The sequence below is a fragment of the Passer montanus genome, unplaced genomic scaffold, assembly GCF_014805655.1.
Source record: "Passer montanus isolate IOZ18808 unplaced genomic scaffold, ASM1480565v1 scaffold37, whole genome shotgun sequence".
Taxonomy (NCBI): Eukaryota; Metazoa; Chordata; class Aves; order Passeriformes; family Passeridae; genus Passer; species Passer montanus.
The window spans coordinates 359,974-376,284 of NW_024368485.1; the positions used below are offsets into that span (position 1 = coordinate 359,974).

The 16,311-nt window shown below is 46.0% G+C and overlaps 1 protein-coding gene across 1 annotated transcript in view; it reads left to right on the plus strand.

Annotated features, from left to right (window-relative positions):
* EHD3 (EH domain containing 3) overlaps positions 1–16,311 on the plus strand; it is a 29,997-nt gene extending 13,686 nt beyond the window's left edge. The window contains exons 4-6 of the mRNA XM_039716845.1: positions 11,402–11,814; positions 12,796–12,960; positions 14,288–16,311. Coding sequence (XP_039572779.1) covers positions 11,402–11,814; positions 12,796–12,960; positions 14,288–14,815 — 1,106 coding nt within the window. The 3' untranslated portion in view covers positions 14,816–16,311. The remainder of the gene's footprint in view (positions 1–11,401; positions 11,815–12,795; positions 12,961–14,287) is intronic.

The window sequence follows — 16,311 nt, forward strand, 5'->3', positions numbered from 1 at the left end:
ATGAAAGGCAGGTCCTGCTTGACCACCCTGATCTCGTGCTGTGGCAAGGTGACCCATTTCCTGGGTGGGGGAAGGCTGAGGATATTGCCTACATAAATTTTAGTGAAACCTATGACCCTCTTTCCCTCACATTCTCTTGGAAAAACTGGCTGCTCATGGCTTGGATGGTTGCACCCTTCCCTGGGTGAAAATCTGGCTGGATGGCCAGGCCAGGAGTGTTGGGGAAAAGAGTTAAATCCAGCTGGAAGCCAGTCACAAGTGGTGTTGCCCAGGGCTCAGCACTGGAGCCAGTCATGTTTAATATCTTCATCAATGATCTGGACAAGAGGAGTGAGAGCACCCTCAGCCAGTGTGAAGATGCCACCACTCTGGGCTGGAGTGTTGGTGTGCTGGAGGGGGGAAGGCTCTGCAGAGGAATCCCTAGAGGGATCTGAATGGATGGGACAGATCAATGGGCTGAGGCCACTGCTGGGTTTACAGTTTTATTCAATGCTCTTAAAGATCTTTTCTAACCTAAACAATTCTATACTTTGCTGCTACTCTAATGATGCCAGCAGTGCCAGAACATGTTTCTAACACAGCTGTGCACTGTTATGAAAGCCACTGGTGCACTTTAACCCAAGCCAGTAATGCCTCTGCAAACATTTGGAAACAGCTGAGGAGGCTAAAGGGGAGTCCCAGTTCTGTACATTTGTGCATGCTGTACATGTTAGCAGGACTGGAGGCCTGTCTCAGCATGTGGAACAGGTTCTTCCTGGACAGCTTCTCTGCCCCCTGTGCAATTAAGTGCACTTAGCTTCTAACACAGCTGTGCACTGTTACGAAAGCCACTGGTGTACTTTAACCCAAGCCAGTAAATGCCTCTGCAAACATTTGGAAACAGCTGAGGAGGCTAAAGGGGAGTCCCAGTTCTGTACATTTGTGCATGCTGTACATGTTAGCAGGACTGGAGGCCTGTCTCAGCATGTGGAACAGGTTCTTCCTGGACAGCTTCTCTGCCCCCTGTGCAATTAAGTGCACTTAGGGCAGAAAATTGGCATGTTGGCCCTGTGACTATAGTATGTGGTCATCCAGCCCTTTTGCCAGGAGGCAGCTACAGATGGATCAGCCATCTCCTGATCATCCTGCCATCCCAGGAATTTGCTCTGCTGTATCTCCAGCCATACAAGGGGGCTGCCACTGATCTAACCACAACAGTTAAAAGTACAGAGTAGGTGAGACCTCACTTTGTCACCATTTACATCCGGGGCAGACTGGAATTGGTCCTGTGGGCCAGGTCAGATGACCTTGCAGTAGATATAGGACAAGGTCTTCATCTGGTTTAGGTCAATATGGCTTTGTTGAGGCTGGGACAGCTCCAGCAATTTCTGTCTACAGGGAGCAGGAAAAGTCAAGAGTGCTGAGGTGCCTGTGTTTAGGAAGGGCTGCTGCCAGGCACTGTCTTGAGCTTATCTCGAGGTGTTTGGAAGGGAGTAGTCACCTCCCAGCTCCCATGGAAGAGGAATAGGAAAAAGTGGTGAGGCTGACACCTTTGCCACTGAGCTTACAAGCCAGCTGACCTCATTAGCAAGTTAGTTTTGGAGGCAGATAGAGCAGTAATAGGGTCTAGGCAGAAAACAAGACAGGGCTAAAAAATGCTGACAAAACAAAATTCTTCTGCTCCTTCTATACCTTCCTAGCCAGCTCAGATTTCACTTGAGAATTAAGCAATACCTGAGGGAGTCTAACAGAGGTTTTCCAAGAGACTTTGAAGTTTCTTAGCTGCTTGGAACAGGAATGCTTTTCTTACCCCACTGCTAGTAGTAGGTTCCAATACCCTCAGACTGGGGTACCTGGGGTGCAGTGTCAGGGAAGAGAGTAGATAGTGAAGCAGCATTCTGCCATAAATTTGAGGGGGAAAATAAAGATGTAAAAGATGTGGCAGGCTTTCCCAGCCTTCCCATCCCATGAGAACCAGCAGCATTTCTAAAAATAGAAAATTCCTCTCAGTGGGAACATCACAAGTCCATCTTCCTCCCCATTAGATGTCAGGAGCATTAGTTAATCTATACAGTGTCAGCTTAGCAGAATACCATGCTGTCAAAGTTTTGCAATCCATGAGAGCCACCTTATACCCTGGAATTTCAAAGCAGTAGCTGTTCATGTCACTGCATCCATGTTTCAAAGAGCAGGAGCAAGGAAACAGGGTTTAAAGAATTGATTCAGGGGCCAAGTCCAGGTTTGGAAGCATTTCACTTGTCTGAACTCAACCCTGAATTAAATTCACTGCCTTGTTGCTGTTAAAGATGACAGATCTGACAGTCCCTTCACAGCCAGTGTGTGCACGAGCACGTTAGTGCCAGCAGCAGGGCTGTCTTTGCAAATGGCTACCAAGCTTTGCTGCAAGGAATGCTGTATAATCCCAGCAAACAAAGCTCTGCACTGGCTCTTTTCCAGGCCTGCATGACCATAAAGAGCCCCCTTCCCCCACAGAGCAGCCCATGAAGTTTCCCAGTAGCAGAGCTGCAGGTTGAGGCCTATCAAGCAGTTGAGGGTGATGCAGGCTGTCACAGCTGAAGTGCACGTCCCTTTGACATGCAGTGACATCCCAGCACTGACATAGCAGCTGCTGCTGCTCTCAGGCCCTCATAAAAAGCGTAGCCAAGGAGCTGCCTGCACAGATTTGACCTGCTGAGCTCCTGACTCATGCTCTTTGTGGTGGGCACCCACAGTGTCACAGGTGTGGTAGCCAGACTCCCTAGGATGCACAGGTGTCATTTACAGGCTTTGTGGGAAATGTTTCCAGGATGTCCTGGCCCAAAGCATCCTGTCCTTCACTGCTTCTGTATTATCCTTGCCTGGAAGGCAGCCATTTCTCCTCTGATTTTTTTTTTCAGACTGAGTCATGAATCTGTGTCCACATTTAAAGAAGTAATGATTGCATTGCCTTGCCCCTTGCTTTGTGTCCTTTTTGTTATTTGTTTCTAGGTGAGCATGAGGCTGCAGGAGAGGTATTTGTACCAAAGCAGCACAGTCTTGTCTGCTTTGACAGTTTGATAATGATACAAATGCCATCCATTTGGAAAGCACTGTTCTGGTGTCACATAATGAGCTCAGGCCAGCCTGCTGGGAGGGAAAATGAGGAGGGGATGACTGAAATAAATGAGGACAGAGGGGAGGACGACAGATCAGGTCATGCAGAGCCAGGACAGGAGTGAGGACTTCCTCATAACTCATCACCCTGTGAGTCTGCCCTGCCAATGGAGCCACCTGGCAACAAGAACTCATGTGCTTCAGTGGCAGTGCCATCCCTGGGGGCTGAGCCTTGCACGCTCTGCTGCCCATCTGTCTCAACCTGCATCTGCCCTGAGCTGAGCAGATCCAAGTCTGCCAGGTTCAGTGACACCTTGGCCAAGCTGTGTTTGATCCCTCTTCTGGGCTGGTACTTCCTGGATATATCCTGAGCACTTACTTCATATTCACTCTCTGTGTGCTGCCTTCTCCCTTTCCTGTGTTAGCAGTGACCACAAGGTCCTAGCCAGGAGGTAAGGACTGCCAGTGCCTTTCCTCATTGGCTTGCTTTCCAATATGCACTATTCCAGTATTTTCCCAGCCTTCCACTCAGTTCCATTCTGCTGGCTTCAGTGCAGCCTAAGCATCCCATAACTAAGGGAAAAAACCCTACCCACCAGCCTCACCCTTCTCCTGGGAAAGCAAAATCCCCAAATGACCAGCAGCTTCAGCACCAGGGACACTTAATCACTCACCAGTCTGACAGCAAGAAGAAAAATGCTAATAGCAACAGTCCTGGGCAGTGCAGAGCTCTCAGCCTGGCTGTGTCTCAAATAGCCATGCTTGGAAGGGAGAGGCAAACACCAAGGGAATTGATGTTCTCCCACTTCATGCAATGCTGTTTAGGGTACAATGGCAACAAAAAATATTTTTTCTGAGGAGCTTTGTCACGTGTGCTAGCAACAGCATGATACAGACTAAAGGCATCCACCCTGAAAGCCTCTAAAAGGGAGGCATTTCAAATATTTGCTATAATACTCCCCACTGGTGATGTTTGCTTATATTTTGTATTTCACTCTGCCTGGGAGGGTGAAAGTGCACTGGTTAGTTTTGACTTTCCAGTTCACCTCCATTACAGCTGCTCTGCCAACCTGCCTGATTTTATCACAGTCTCACTTAACACTTACTGTTCCACTGAAATGCTCAGCTCTTACAGGCACACTGTTCTGCACTTCCTCTTAAAAAAAACCACAAAAATGAGCAGAAAATCTGCCCAGTCCTCATTTTTATTTCTAGAAATATGTGAAACCATGAGCTTAACTCTTCTGACCTGAAAGCAGTATGCAAACAGAAGGTCAAGATTGTATTTGGGGTTTAAGAAAGCCAAACCAATATTTTGTTTGGTACTGGGGGGGGGAGAGGGACTGACTCCATGATTAGAGTTGGAAATACTGATATATTTTGCAGTTCCAGAACTGGAAAAGCAAAATCAAAAGCAACACCAAAGAACAAGATTAAATGGCTGCACATATAGAAAGGGCTGTGCTTTTTTCTATTCCTGTTAAAATGCAGCAAGCATTTCATTTGTGTTACTAAACAAGTCTGATTTTTAGAACAGCTGTGCAGCTTGTCCATTTGTTGTGCACTGTGCACTCCAGAAATATTCTAAGTATCTGTTGCATAGAGGGAAGATGGTCATGCCATCAGCATCTCATCAATTTGCATTATTTATGCCCATCATGCATTCTTTCAGCATCCTGAGTAACAGTGGAGAAGGAATGTGTTTCCTGGTCCCTGGGAGCTGTCAGTCATTGGTGGCCATTTCAGGCCAGCTTTTCAAACATGATTTCTCCTGAAATTTAAAGTATGAATACAGGAGAATTCAGTTGGTGTTTGGATGTTATAGTAAAAAAACCCAAACTTCATTGGAATCCCAGCTACACATCAGCGCTGCTATGCACTGACTTCTTTGGAAAACTTGGCCTGTGTTCAGGTGCCTTCTGAGGTCTGAAAATCTGTCTAGAAACTGCTTTCAGAATTGGCCCAAACACCACGTAACACTCAGGCCCATCTGTCACAAGTGGCAAAGATAAAAACTTGTAGATGGGACAAGTTCTGGCTGTGTGTACACAGGAGCTAAACAGGAGCTCTGGACAATGCTCTCCCTAGTTTTGCTCCACCTGATTTGAATGTGCCTAGAGAGGTTTCATGGACTTTGCAGTGACATAAAGCCAGAGCCCCATCAGGCTCCCAGTCTCTTCCCCACCCTGAAGCCCTTGCAGTAAACAACATGAAAGCAAAAGGCCACACAGTCTGGCACTCCAGGTAGTGGTTAATGTAAATGTTAGCATTGTTGCTAGCTGGGAACAGAGATTTGCTGTGCTTTGAGCCTTTTTGCCTTTGCTTTGGAAACCTTCAAGCCTCCAAAACATATTTAATGTTTCCATGAGTTCTTGGTAGGGAAGAGGAGGAAATGTGGAGCACTGGCAGGAGGATGTAGCTCCCAGGGCTCTGAATCAGCAGCTCCAGGACAGATTATTTCTTTGAGTATAGGCACAGGCAGAAGTGATTGGCAAGCTGGGGCCTGCTCTAGAAATTAGGGCATGCGACATTCAAAGAAATCTTTTCATCCCAAAGGCCTTCTGTGTACTTCCCAACACACCCACAGATATGCATTACAGGAATCTCTTTATATTTCCTTGGGAGGCAGCCACTTCCAGAGAGGAGTATGGCAGCTTTTTACAAAGGTGTTTTAGGATGAGCTGCAGTGAGGTGTATCCAGTACCCATCCCTTGCTTTTCATCATCCCTTCTGTCCTCTCCTTGCTGGCACCCCCAGCTCCTCACCCTGAGAGAAACTTGCTCAAATCACTGTTCTGCCACCCAGTCCCAGCTGTGTCCTCTCTGATACTCTTACCCAGCACCCTTCTCTCTCTAGGACACCATAGCTGCCACCCAACCCAGCTTCCCACTCACTTTGTGTGTCCTCAAAGGGATGTGTAACTTCCCCCTCCCTCCCCTCATCTTCTTCTTCTGACCATCGTGTGACCTTCCTTCTCCTTCACTCACAGCCATCTGTCACATTTGGGTAGCACCTGCCCCTCCTGGCACATTCTCCCCTCCAGTGGGGGCTGCCTGCTTGTTTTGCAGTGACATAAGTCCTCTTCCCTGGACTCTGAAGGGCTTTCAGGGAGGACATTGCTGTGACCAGTTAGACCGAGCCTTAAAGTTCTCTTACTCAATTACAGAAATTTAAGTCATAAGCTCCCTGGAATCAGCATTCATTTAATTTCATCTCCCCAGAGCTGTTCCCTCTCTAGGCAGTCAGTGTTTAGAGTGTCATCTTGGGATGTTGTTCTCAGACAATCAGAGCCAGTCTCCCGCTTGACAAATAGGGACACTGCCTTAAAACTCTGCCTTAAAGAGTGGCACAATCTGGGAAATGTTTCATCTCTAGATAACACCAGCTTTAGAAAGATGAGAAGGAAGCTCCCAGCGACTAAAATTCAGCAGGAAAGAAGTAAATTGCTAAAAGCAGCAGCACTGTTTACAGCAGTAACAACAGCAAGCTGTGAAATATCAGCTGCAGAGCAGCAGCTTTGGGGTTTTCAGCACTTCTTGATCTCACTGTTTCCATTCAACCCCACCTGAACTCCAGTACCACAGGACCTGTGGCTATGGTTCCACAAGGCAGGAAATCACTAGTATATGCTACCAGTAAAAAAATAGCACAAACTAAACAAACCTAAACCAACAACCAGTGCAGCTACATGGTGAGAAATGCTGAACCAGTGCATGCCCACTCCTTGCTGGTTCAAATTAGCTTTAGAATCTTATAGCCAGGCAGATTTTGTGCTGGGTCAGGTATCATCCATCTCCTCACAGTCAGCATAAAGACTGTATCATGCCTGATCTGACTTGACAGAATGTAATTGCATAATCCTGTCAGATCTTGGTGTAATGCGTGGTGCCAGGTATTCCAGTGCTGCACAGACAAGAATTCATTAGGCCAGCCTGCCTTATGGAGTCTAGGTGGCTGCAAGAAGATCATTTTTTCTGCAGGCTGAACCCACTGACAGTCCTGCTGACTTGTCAGCTTTGTGTTAAGTCTGTTGAGTCCTTTTCATGCTGTCAGAAGGAAGCCTGTCCCATGAAAAAAACATCTGATGGAATAAAATTGTTATCGTGTTCATCTTGTCCTCCTACCACTGTATGATTTGGATTCATTTTCTCTTCACGTTCACCTTATCTGGAGGTTGTGAAAGAAGCTGCATCAGTGCTGTTAGAGAATGTTTAAATATGCAGCATATTTTTCAACAGGGATGCAAGCACAACAGACAGGAATTACTGAACAGCAAATTCTTCCCTTTACAGTTCTGTCTGCACATCCCTGTAATAATGATTTTGCATTAATGCAGCTTTGGCAAGCAGATGGCTTCCCAGCCACCCTGTAAGTTCACAATAAAGCCATGCTGAGTTCCATGGACAGCATCACCCACCCCTGAAACACTGCCAAAGCTGAGACAGTGCCTGCCTGCTTTGTGAGAGCCTTAGCAACACCCTACAACACAGGGAGGTGCAGGGAGATATAATGCATGTGCAGTGGAATGAGCAAGGAACACCAGCAAAACTCCTAATTTGACTGCAGATGAAGATCAGTTCTTGGTCAAGCTCACACAGTAATAAACTGCCAGAAGAAAGAGGCAGGCCCAGTGCATCTGTGAAATGAGAAAGGGGCAGGAGGGAAGAAACCAAAGTGCAGCTAATGCTTAAGTTCAGTTACAGAATGAGCCTCATGTTTTCAGCTTTTGAACACCTCCAGTTCTGGCTAGAGCCAGGCAAAATGCCCGGAGTTCTCTGTGGCATTGAAGAGCCCTCCAAAAATGAAAGCTCCAAACTACATGTTAAAATATTAATCTAAGACCTTCTTTTTAAACACCTTTATTAATAGCTTGCCTGTAACCATTTACACTGTCATCCTGCTATCCAAATGCTTTGGTTACAATCTATTATACACTAAAAGCAAGACTACAAAGTCAACCCCATGAATCACATCTGTAGCAATTCTGTAGGCACTGTGTGTGAAAACACCACCACAGTCAGTGACTCTGAGTAGATAGTTGTAAACTATCTGTCCCAAGCCATGCTGTTTGTTAAGGAACTTTACAGCACTCGGGATAATTTTCCCTCTTTCCCTCTATAGTGTTCCATCAGTTAAGAACAGAATACCTACACTTACACCTCATTTTTCCTGCCAAGTGCCCCCATTCAGAGGAATGCAGCACTGCACACCCCAGACTTGTTTCTTGCTCAGCTGGGCACCAACAGGAGAGGTTCCCCAGAGCAAGTGGGACATCCAAGGGGAGGGTGTGGGTTGGGCTTTTGTCCCAGCATGGGATGTAAACGAGTCCATGGTGATGTTTCAGAGCAGACAGCACCAAGTGTTACTCTCCAGGGCTTTGTTCTCCCTTTAATGGAGATATGCAGGACAGCTGTCAGGAGAATATCTCTGAGCCAGCAAAGAAGTTAGGAAAGAAAGTCTGCTAATCAATCTGGACATTTAATGAAGTCCACAGGGACATCCAGGACTCATTGTATGTTACTGCAGCAGCTGGGAATACACAAAGGGTCTGAGCAGATATTAATTTCCTTTTCTTGCTGGGTAGAGCAACATTTATTTTTGTTAATAGGAAAGAGAGGCTCAGTACCTGAGATAAAAAAAAGATACCTAAAAGATACCTTTTAAGTGCTACTGTGGATACAGGCTTGATACAGGATAAAAAACATGAGAGCTAAGCACCTAAAGATAATTCTGGACAAACTTTGAGACCCAGGCTAAGGTCAGTCTTCCAAGTCCTCTGTTAATATTAAAACTGCAATTACACGTATTTTTCTATACCTCCCTTCTTTTAAATAGTCAGTTCCCACTTTTACTAAATCCCTGCAAGGTGGACTGAGTGTCAGGTGGAGACACTTTCCCTAAGTCATCCCAGCCCCTATTAACACAACAGAAAGTGTAACAGTGACTGTTCTCTACTGCCAGAGGGAAACCATCCACATGATCACTGACAGAACATCACTGTAGCATTACAAGCTAGCCTAGAGAGCATGACTGTTTTCCAACTGATTCTCCCAAGAAAAAGACTGGACCAAGTAGCTATGGTACAATTCAAACATGTGGCAGCTTGACAAGAAAACATCCCAGTCCATGAGATTTTACAAGGTTAAATGCACAAACATCTCCAAATAAAGTCACCCTGACTCACTGCTTCCATGATGAAAAAACAAGCTGTGTAGCTCTGCGTATGAAGAATAAACTGTCCTGCCATGCCAGATGACTTCTAGCCCTGGCAGAAGTGAATATAAAGTCTGTATATCCTCTGTTTAGCAAAGTTTGAGGGGGCATGGGAGGTCCCTGTCTGCACACCCTTTGATCAGCTTGCAGAGGGACAGCTGACAGCCTGAACCCAGGCCGAGTGAAGTGAGATATCAGCATCGACTTTGTCCTGCTGCCACTGCCCCCAGCACAGGTTAGGAAGGAGTCAGCACGCTGATCTTTGTACCATAGAGCAGTGGAGCAGAGCTCCCTGCAGCCAGAACAGCTGAGGTTAAAAAGCTGAGCTTAGCACCTAAGGTTAAAAAAGGCTGTTAACATCTGAAAGCAAGCAGGATCAAGTTTATTTCAGTTTAAAAAAACTGACTTGTGACTGTGTTTGAGGTCAGACACACGGACTGAGCAAGATATGCAGCTGTCAGTATAATATATTGAATGCTTAGCAGGTCTTTGTCAAAGCTAATACTGATTCTAAATTCTGAATTCTCTAAAGTGCTCAGTATCAAACTGAGCAAAGAGCCAGGGCCCAGCAGTGCTTGCTCTTGTGAAAGGAGACACTCGTGTCCTAGTGAGCAGGACACTGGTGGGACAGACATCTGTCTTTCATTGGAGATTTCTGTAGATCCCATGGAAGACAGCAGGGCAAAGTGTCCACATCAAAGAACACACCTCACACACCCACACCCTGTCACCCCCTTTTCCTGTAAGGAGCAAACTGTAATTGACCAAAGCAGAGCACTGCCCAGTAATAAGACTTAGAAGTTGTATAAAAGTTCTCAGTGGCAAAAAGTTATTACCAGTTATCCAGCTGAAGAGAAAGTTCACACAGGCTTTAGTCCTGACATGAGAGCCAGGATTTCACCCCAGTTTGCTTAGTCATATGGAAAAAAAGGCCAGCATGAAAAAGCAAGATCAGAGCTCAGCTATCCTCCCTTCTGTAGTTCCAGTCTGATGATTGGGATGCACTGGTTGCCCTCTAGGTTTTAGAGGGGACAGAAGGAAAGAAAAAAAGGAAGAAAAATAAAGGGGAGCAGGAGGAAAAAGCACCAAACTAATTATCATGTATTTATTCATGAAAGCCAAGATTAAAATAGTATATTAAAGGATTTGAATGCAAATAGCATTTGCTCTGTCCTGATTTCCCCTAACAAAGTGCAGCACTCTGGTGACTCAGATAACCCCAAATGATGCAGAGCATAGGAGAGCCTGACAGAGCAGGGGGAGAGAACCAACCAGTCTCTCACCAAGACTTTAAAGCATGACAAAAAACCACCGCAGAGCTAGGAAAAAATGTAATTGTGTTGCTGTCATTACTATTGTTTTAGGGACTTCTCCACACACTATTTATCATAGCCTGTACTGCTTAGAGGTGGACCCCGTCTGACACTGAATCCATTATGTTTACTCCTGCGGCATGTGAAATTTGAAGCCACTGCTCCTGGCCTGTGCCTGCCCCTGGTGTTCCCGGCAGTGCTGCCTGCTGAGCGTCAGGCTCTCAGCTAAGTGAACACAAATCACTTGGCTTTGTGCACATGCAGCAGGTATGACAGGATGGTTATTCTGCTAGGGAAGGTTATTTGCATGCTGGGTTTTGAACTGGATGGGATAAAGTTGGTCTTGCACAACTAGACATGAGGTTTATTAAGCAGTGGAGATAGGCATCTCAAACCAGTCTGGGTACAAGTATTGCAGTGACCCAGCTTTCTGTGTAGGCTATGCTGATGGCCAGTCATTCACAAATTAGACCTCTCTTGTTGCCACATACAAGACTTCTGCAGTGTTTGAATACAGCAGGTGCTCCTCAATGTGCATTTGAATGAAGATCTGGAGCACGAGGTGAAGACTTCTTTGGGTGATCTCTTAATGTGGAAAGGACAAGACCTGTCCTTAACTGTGTGCTGTGACATTTCCACGTGAAGGACAGTGCCCCATCTCCTTATCAAGCTGCCTGCTCTACTGGGAAAGCCACTTCCTTGCAAGCTTACCCTCAGTTAGGTGCAGATACAGTTTGAGTACAGCAGGGAGGCTCTCAGCTGCCATGTTTGCTGCATCTCTGCTCTTCCTCCCCCCCTTGCAGGTTATGACTTTGCTGCTGTACTGGAGTGGTTCGCAGAGCGGGTTGACCGTATCATTCTCCTCTTTGATGCTCACAAGCTGGACATCTCTGATGAATTCTCCGAGGTCATCAAGGCCCTGAAGAACCACGAGGACAAGATGAGAGTTGTTCTCAACAAGGCCGACCAGATAGAGACTCAGCAGCTGATGCGGGTGTACGGTGCCCTCATGTGGTCCCTGGGAAAGATCGTCAACACTCCCGAGGTCATCAGGGTCTACATCGGCTCCTTCTGGTCCCATCCCCTGCTCATCCCCGACAACCGCAAGCTGTTTGAGGCAGAGGAGCAGGACCTGTTCAGGGACATCCAGAGCCTGCCCCGCAATGCAGCCCTGAGGAAGCTCAACGACCTCATCAAGCGAGCACGCCTGGCCAAGGTGGGTGGTGGCACAGAAGCCCCAAGCATTCGGTTTGGGCTGTCTGCAGCATGCAGCTGATGGAGAAGTGGTTTTGGCCAGTTCAGCTTGCAGAGCTGGTGGATCCTACTCTTTTTCCATCCCATTTAACTCAGGCCCAGCATTGAGCTTATGCCAATATGGGAAGAAAACAAATCCTTTGTTTGGTGTGTCAGTCATGGCAGGCCAGAGTGAGGAGCGTAACTACAGATCAAAGCAGGTAGCACTTGAAGGGATCTGGAAAGCAGTTGCTCTGTGGTAGCAACTTGAGAATTAGGAACAATTCAATATATCAGAATCAAACACCAAGGGAATTGATAAGCTCTAGGTCTTTTGCTTAAAACTTTCTTAGCAAAGAGAGATACCTGACTAAGATGGGCACAGGAGGTGGAAGCTCACACAGACGAGAAACAAGCCTGTAGTATCCCTCAGTATTTGAAATAAACTGAAACAAGCCCCTAAAATACAGGAAAAAACCCCTATCAATTGATAAAAGAGATCAAAAGATCCCTCAAAAGCTTTCAGTGCAGGGGTCTTCATTTCAAGAAAAAATGCTTGGTTCACTATTAAAAAAAAAAAAAAAACTACAATGTTGCATAAGTTAAGGACTGGTATTCATACTAAAACAGTGAACCTGTATGTTTAGACTGGGAAGGGACTGTTCCCTTGAAGGCCATGCCCAGTGGAAGAAAAAAAAAACCCACCACTCCCTCCAGAAGGTGCATATGGATGTCACTATATGCTCTGTTGTTTTTGCCTTGTCTCAGCATAGACAGAGCACACAGCTGAGCATTTAGCACTGGAATAACAATCCATAGGTCCAGGCAAGCTGAGGAGCTGAGCTTGCTTTTCGGGGTGGGACAAGATGGAGGCAAGTCCTAAGCACAGATATTCTGCTAAAAAGAATTTTCTGATGTGCTATTTAACATTTGCCTTCATTCCATATAATTTAATTCCCTTCAGGTCCATGCCTACATCATCAGTTCCCTAAAGAAGGAAATGCCCTCAATGTTTGGGAAGGACAATAAGAAGAAGGAGCTTGTTAACAACTTGGGAGATATTTATGCCCGGATTGAACGGGAGCATCAGATCTCACCAGGAGACTTCCCTAATCTGAGAAAGATGCAGGTAAGCAGTGGCAAACATCCAAGGAAAGAGCATTAGAGTAACTGCAGGGAATACAGCAGAGCCATGCAGACATTGATTGTTGCCACCTATGGGAAAAGCCTGCTGTAATGTTGAAATGTGCCTTAAAATATGTGCAGGCTATATTTGGGCATGAGCACTTCTTACACATAGAGCTCATGTGAAGCATTACAGTTTCACATTCATTTCTCATATCTTTGCCTGAATAGCACTTTACAGTAGATGATTTCTTCTGTTTTTCTTTATTTTTAATTCCAGGTTCCATTTGCAGATTTTTCAGGCCTAAGCAATTTATAATAAAAGGAAAGCTGTGTCCTGAAAAGGCTGCATATGCCATATTCCTCAGTACTATATTTGTCTTCCACTTCACTCTTTGTTTCTAGAGGGAGAGAAAGGAAGGTGTAAAAACTTAAAGCCCCTTTTCTGTTTTAAGCAGAGAAGCAAGGCTTTTTGTTCTGCAGACCAGAGACCTGGCCCAGTGTTCACACAAGTCAAAAACTTCAAAGGACCTTGGATCAGAGCCTTGTATTGTACATTCAGGCAGTGCTGGACACTGCTGCATTGCTGTGTGGCTTCAGTCCAAGCAAAAACCTGTTCTGAGTTCTAGCTCTTGAAGTTGCTAATAGTTACCTATGGAAAACAGCATTTGCCTATTCTTTAAAAGATATGCTCCCTAAATTGTTGAGAATGAGATCTATGGGGTGTAGCCAATAGATCTCCTTCACTGCTTGATAAAATGTGTGTTAAAAAACCCTGTATGAATCCAGTTGGAGTGAATAGTGTGGATTTAATGAGGGTGAAAGATAAAGCTTTAATAGCTCTAATAGTTCTTTGCAGGCCCTACTCAAAGCCCCTTTGCTGAAATTACAGAATCTGAGCCATGCTGTAAAGAACATGCTCACCACCTCTTAGATGTGCTACTGTCTTGATGGCATCTGAAAGATGCACTGCACGGTGATGAGTACAATGGTCTTCTGCCAGGTGGCCTCTCCTTCCCAGAGTGCAGAAGGGGGAGGGAATGAAGAACACTGGCTAGAGGAACTAGCAAGAGCACACAACCAGTTTACCTTGAACTGTTTGGTCATTGTCTGTAGGACTGAGGAGGGGATTAAAGTAAGAGCCAGGCCAGCCAGGGAGACCCCATCCCATGGTGAAAGCAGGGCTGTCAGAGGAAGGAATGCCAAGCTCCCCCTCCTCTGCAGTAGCAGGGTTCTGTGAGCCGAGCAGCAGGCAGGCATCCCACTGCACACCATTGCTCCACCAGACACGGCCGTGTCGCTCACCTCTTGCTGTGTTGTCCCGTTTTAAGGATCAATTGCAAGCCCAGGATTTTAGCAAGTTCCAGCCTCTGAAGAGCAAACTGCTGGAGACCGTGGAGGACATGCTGGCCAACGACATCGCCCAGCTCATGGTGCTGGTGCGCCAGGAAGAGTCCCAGCGGCCAACCCAGATGGTGAAGGGAGGAGCCTTCGAGGGCACCTTGCACGGCCCCTTCGGGCACGGCTACGGAGAAGGCGCCGGAGAAGGGATCGATGACGCCGAGTGGGTGGTGGCCAGGGACAAGCCCATGTATGATGAGATCTTCTACACACTCTCACCTGTCGACGGCAAAATAACTGGTGCCAACGCCAAGAAGGAGATGGTAAGGTCTAAGCTGCCCAACACCGTGCTGGGCAAGATCTGGAAACTGGCTGACATCGACAAAGATGGCATGCTGGATGATGAGGAGTTTGCCTTGGCGAATCATCTCATTAAAGTCAAGTTGGAGGGTCATGAGCTGCCAAATGAGCTCCCTTCCCATCTCCTCCCTCCATCCAAGAGGAAAATAACAGAGTGAAAGGAAGGTTACAGGGGAGAGGGAAAGGGAAGGGGAAAATAAAAGATCTAGAAAAACATGTTTACTTAAATTATACCTTTAGATGTGAGATCACGTTTGGATTTGTACCTACTTTGCTGTATGAAGAACAAAATCTAAAGCAGAACAAAAAAGTCCAATCCTTCATGATATGCAATTAACTCTTCCAGTGTACTGTCCCTGCTTTCTAATGTGTAGTCTGTAAATATGAAGGTAAAGAAAGGATGTTGCAAACTAGGAGACTCTGTTAAGCGAGAGTAGAAGAAAACCTGAACAGGACTGCATTTTTGGAGAGTGGAATGGGCACTTATAGAAATCTGCTAACTGCCAGTATCACTCCTGAGCTTTGGCTGCACCTTCTGCCTTTTAATGGGTCTTGCAAAATTCAGGAGACTAAGAAAAACCACAAGGTCTTCAAGCTATTGGCCAAAATAAAGAGCATTTCCTAATGAACATAAGCCCACACTAAAATACTAGATACTAAACCCCAGAGTTAAGAACTTTAGGAACCTTGATTCACCGTTAAGATGCGAGTTTTACAAACGTTCCCTGTCCTTAAAGAAAAATACATCAATAAAATCTGAAAGAGCTCTGAACTGGGCAGCTGGAGTTCCTCGTTGTTCACTGTGGGACAGGCACTCAGAGTTCCCAATCTTCACTACCTCCCATTCAGTCCCCAGGGGAGATTTGTTCTGCAGGCCCAGCCAAGAGAACCACACTCCAAGGGAAGCAGAGGGAGGGGCCCTAGAGGTGGACATCAGGGGGGTTGGAAGGGAGGAGCACAGCTTCCAGGTTCCCCCAGCATTTCACAGCCAGTGGGTAGTGTTTGCTCTTTGAACAGTGGTGGTGTCTGTGATTCCTGTGAAGTGACGTGTTTGCTCTCATTGTGCACAGTGAAAGCCACGAGGCCCCATTCTCAGTGTACAGATACAAACCCCACACTGTCAGGGGGATCCATCACAGGGGCAGAACACAGGGGCACTGGGCAGAGCTTGCTCTGCTCTGTGCCTCCACAAACCTAGCCAAGATGTCAGCCTTCACACACTCTCCTCACCATGCAATTACACTTGATCCCCTCCAGAACTTCTACCCTGAGCCAAGAGAGCTTCCCCATTTCTTTCATGCTCTAAGAAATTTTTATTTTCAAGACCCAATTTTAGCAGAAATCCCTCAATTTCCTATTTCATGGCCTAAACACACACGTGCGTGCACACTCTTCTGGTTTTTGTTGTTGCTTTGGAGCAGCGTGTTGTTCCAATCCTGTTGTCACTTTATATAAGCTGAGCTCCTACTGTGATGAAAAAACCAAGATAAGTATAACTTATTTTATATCTCTTGTGTTCATATTATATAGAGAAATATATTCTGTGTATGTAGGATGTGCTTATTGCAGTACATTTATCACTTGTCTTAAAAATTAATGCATTAACCTTTTTTGTACCCTGGTCCTAAGACATTATTAAAAAAGAAAGGCCAGA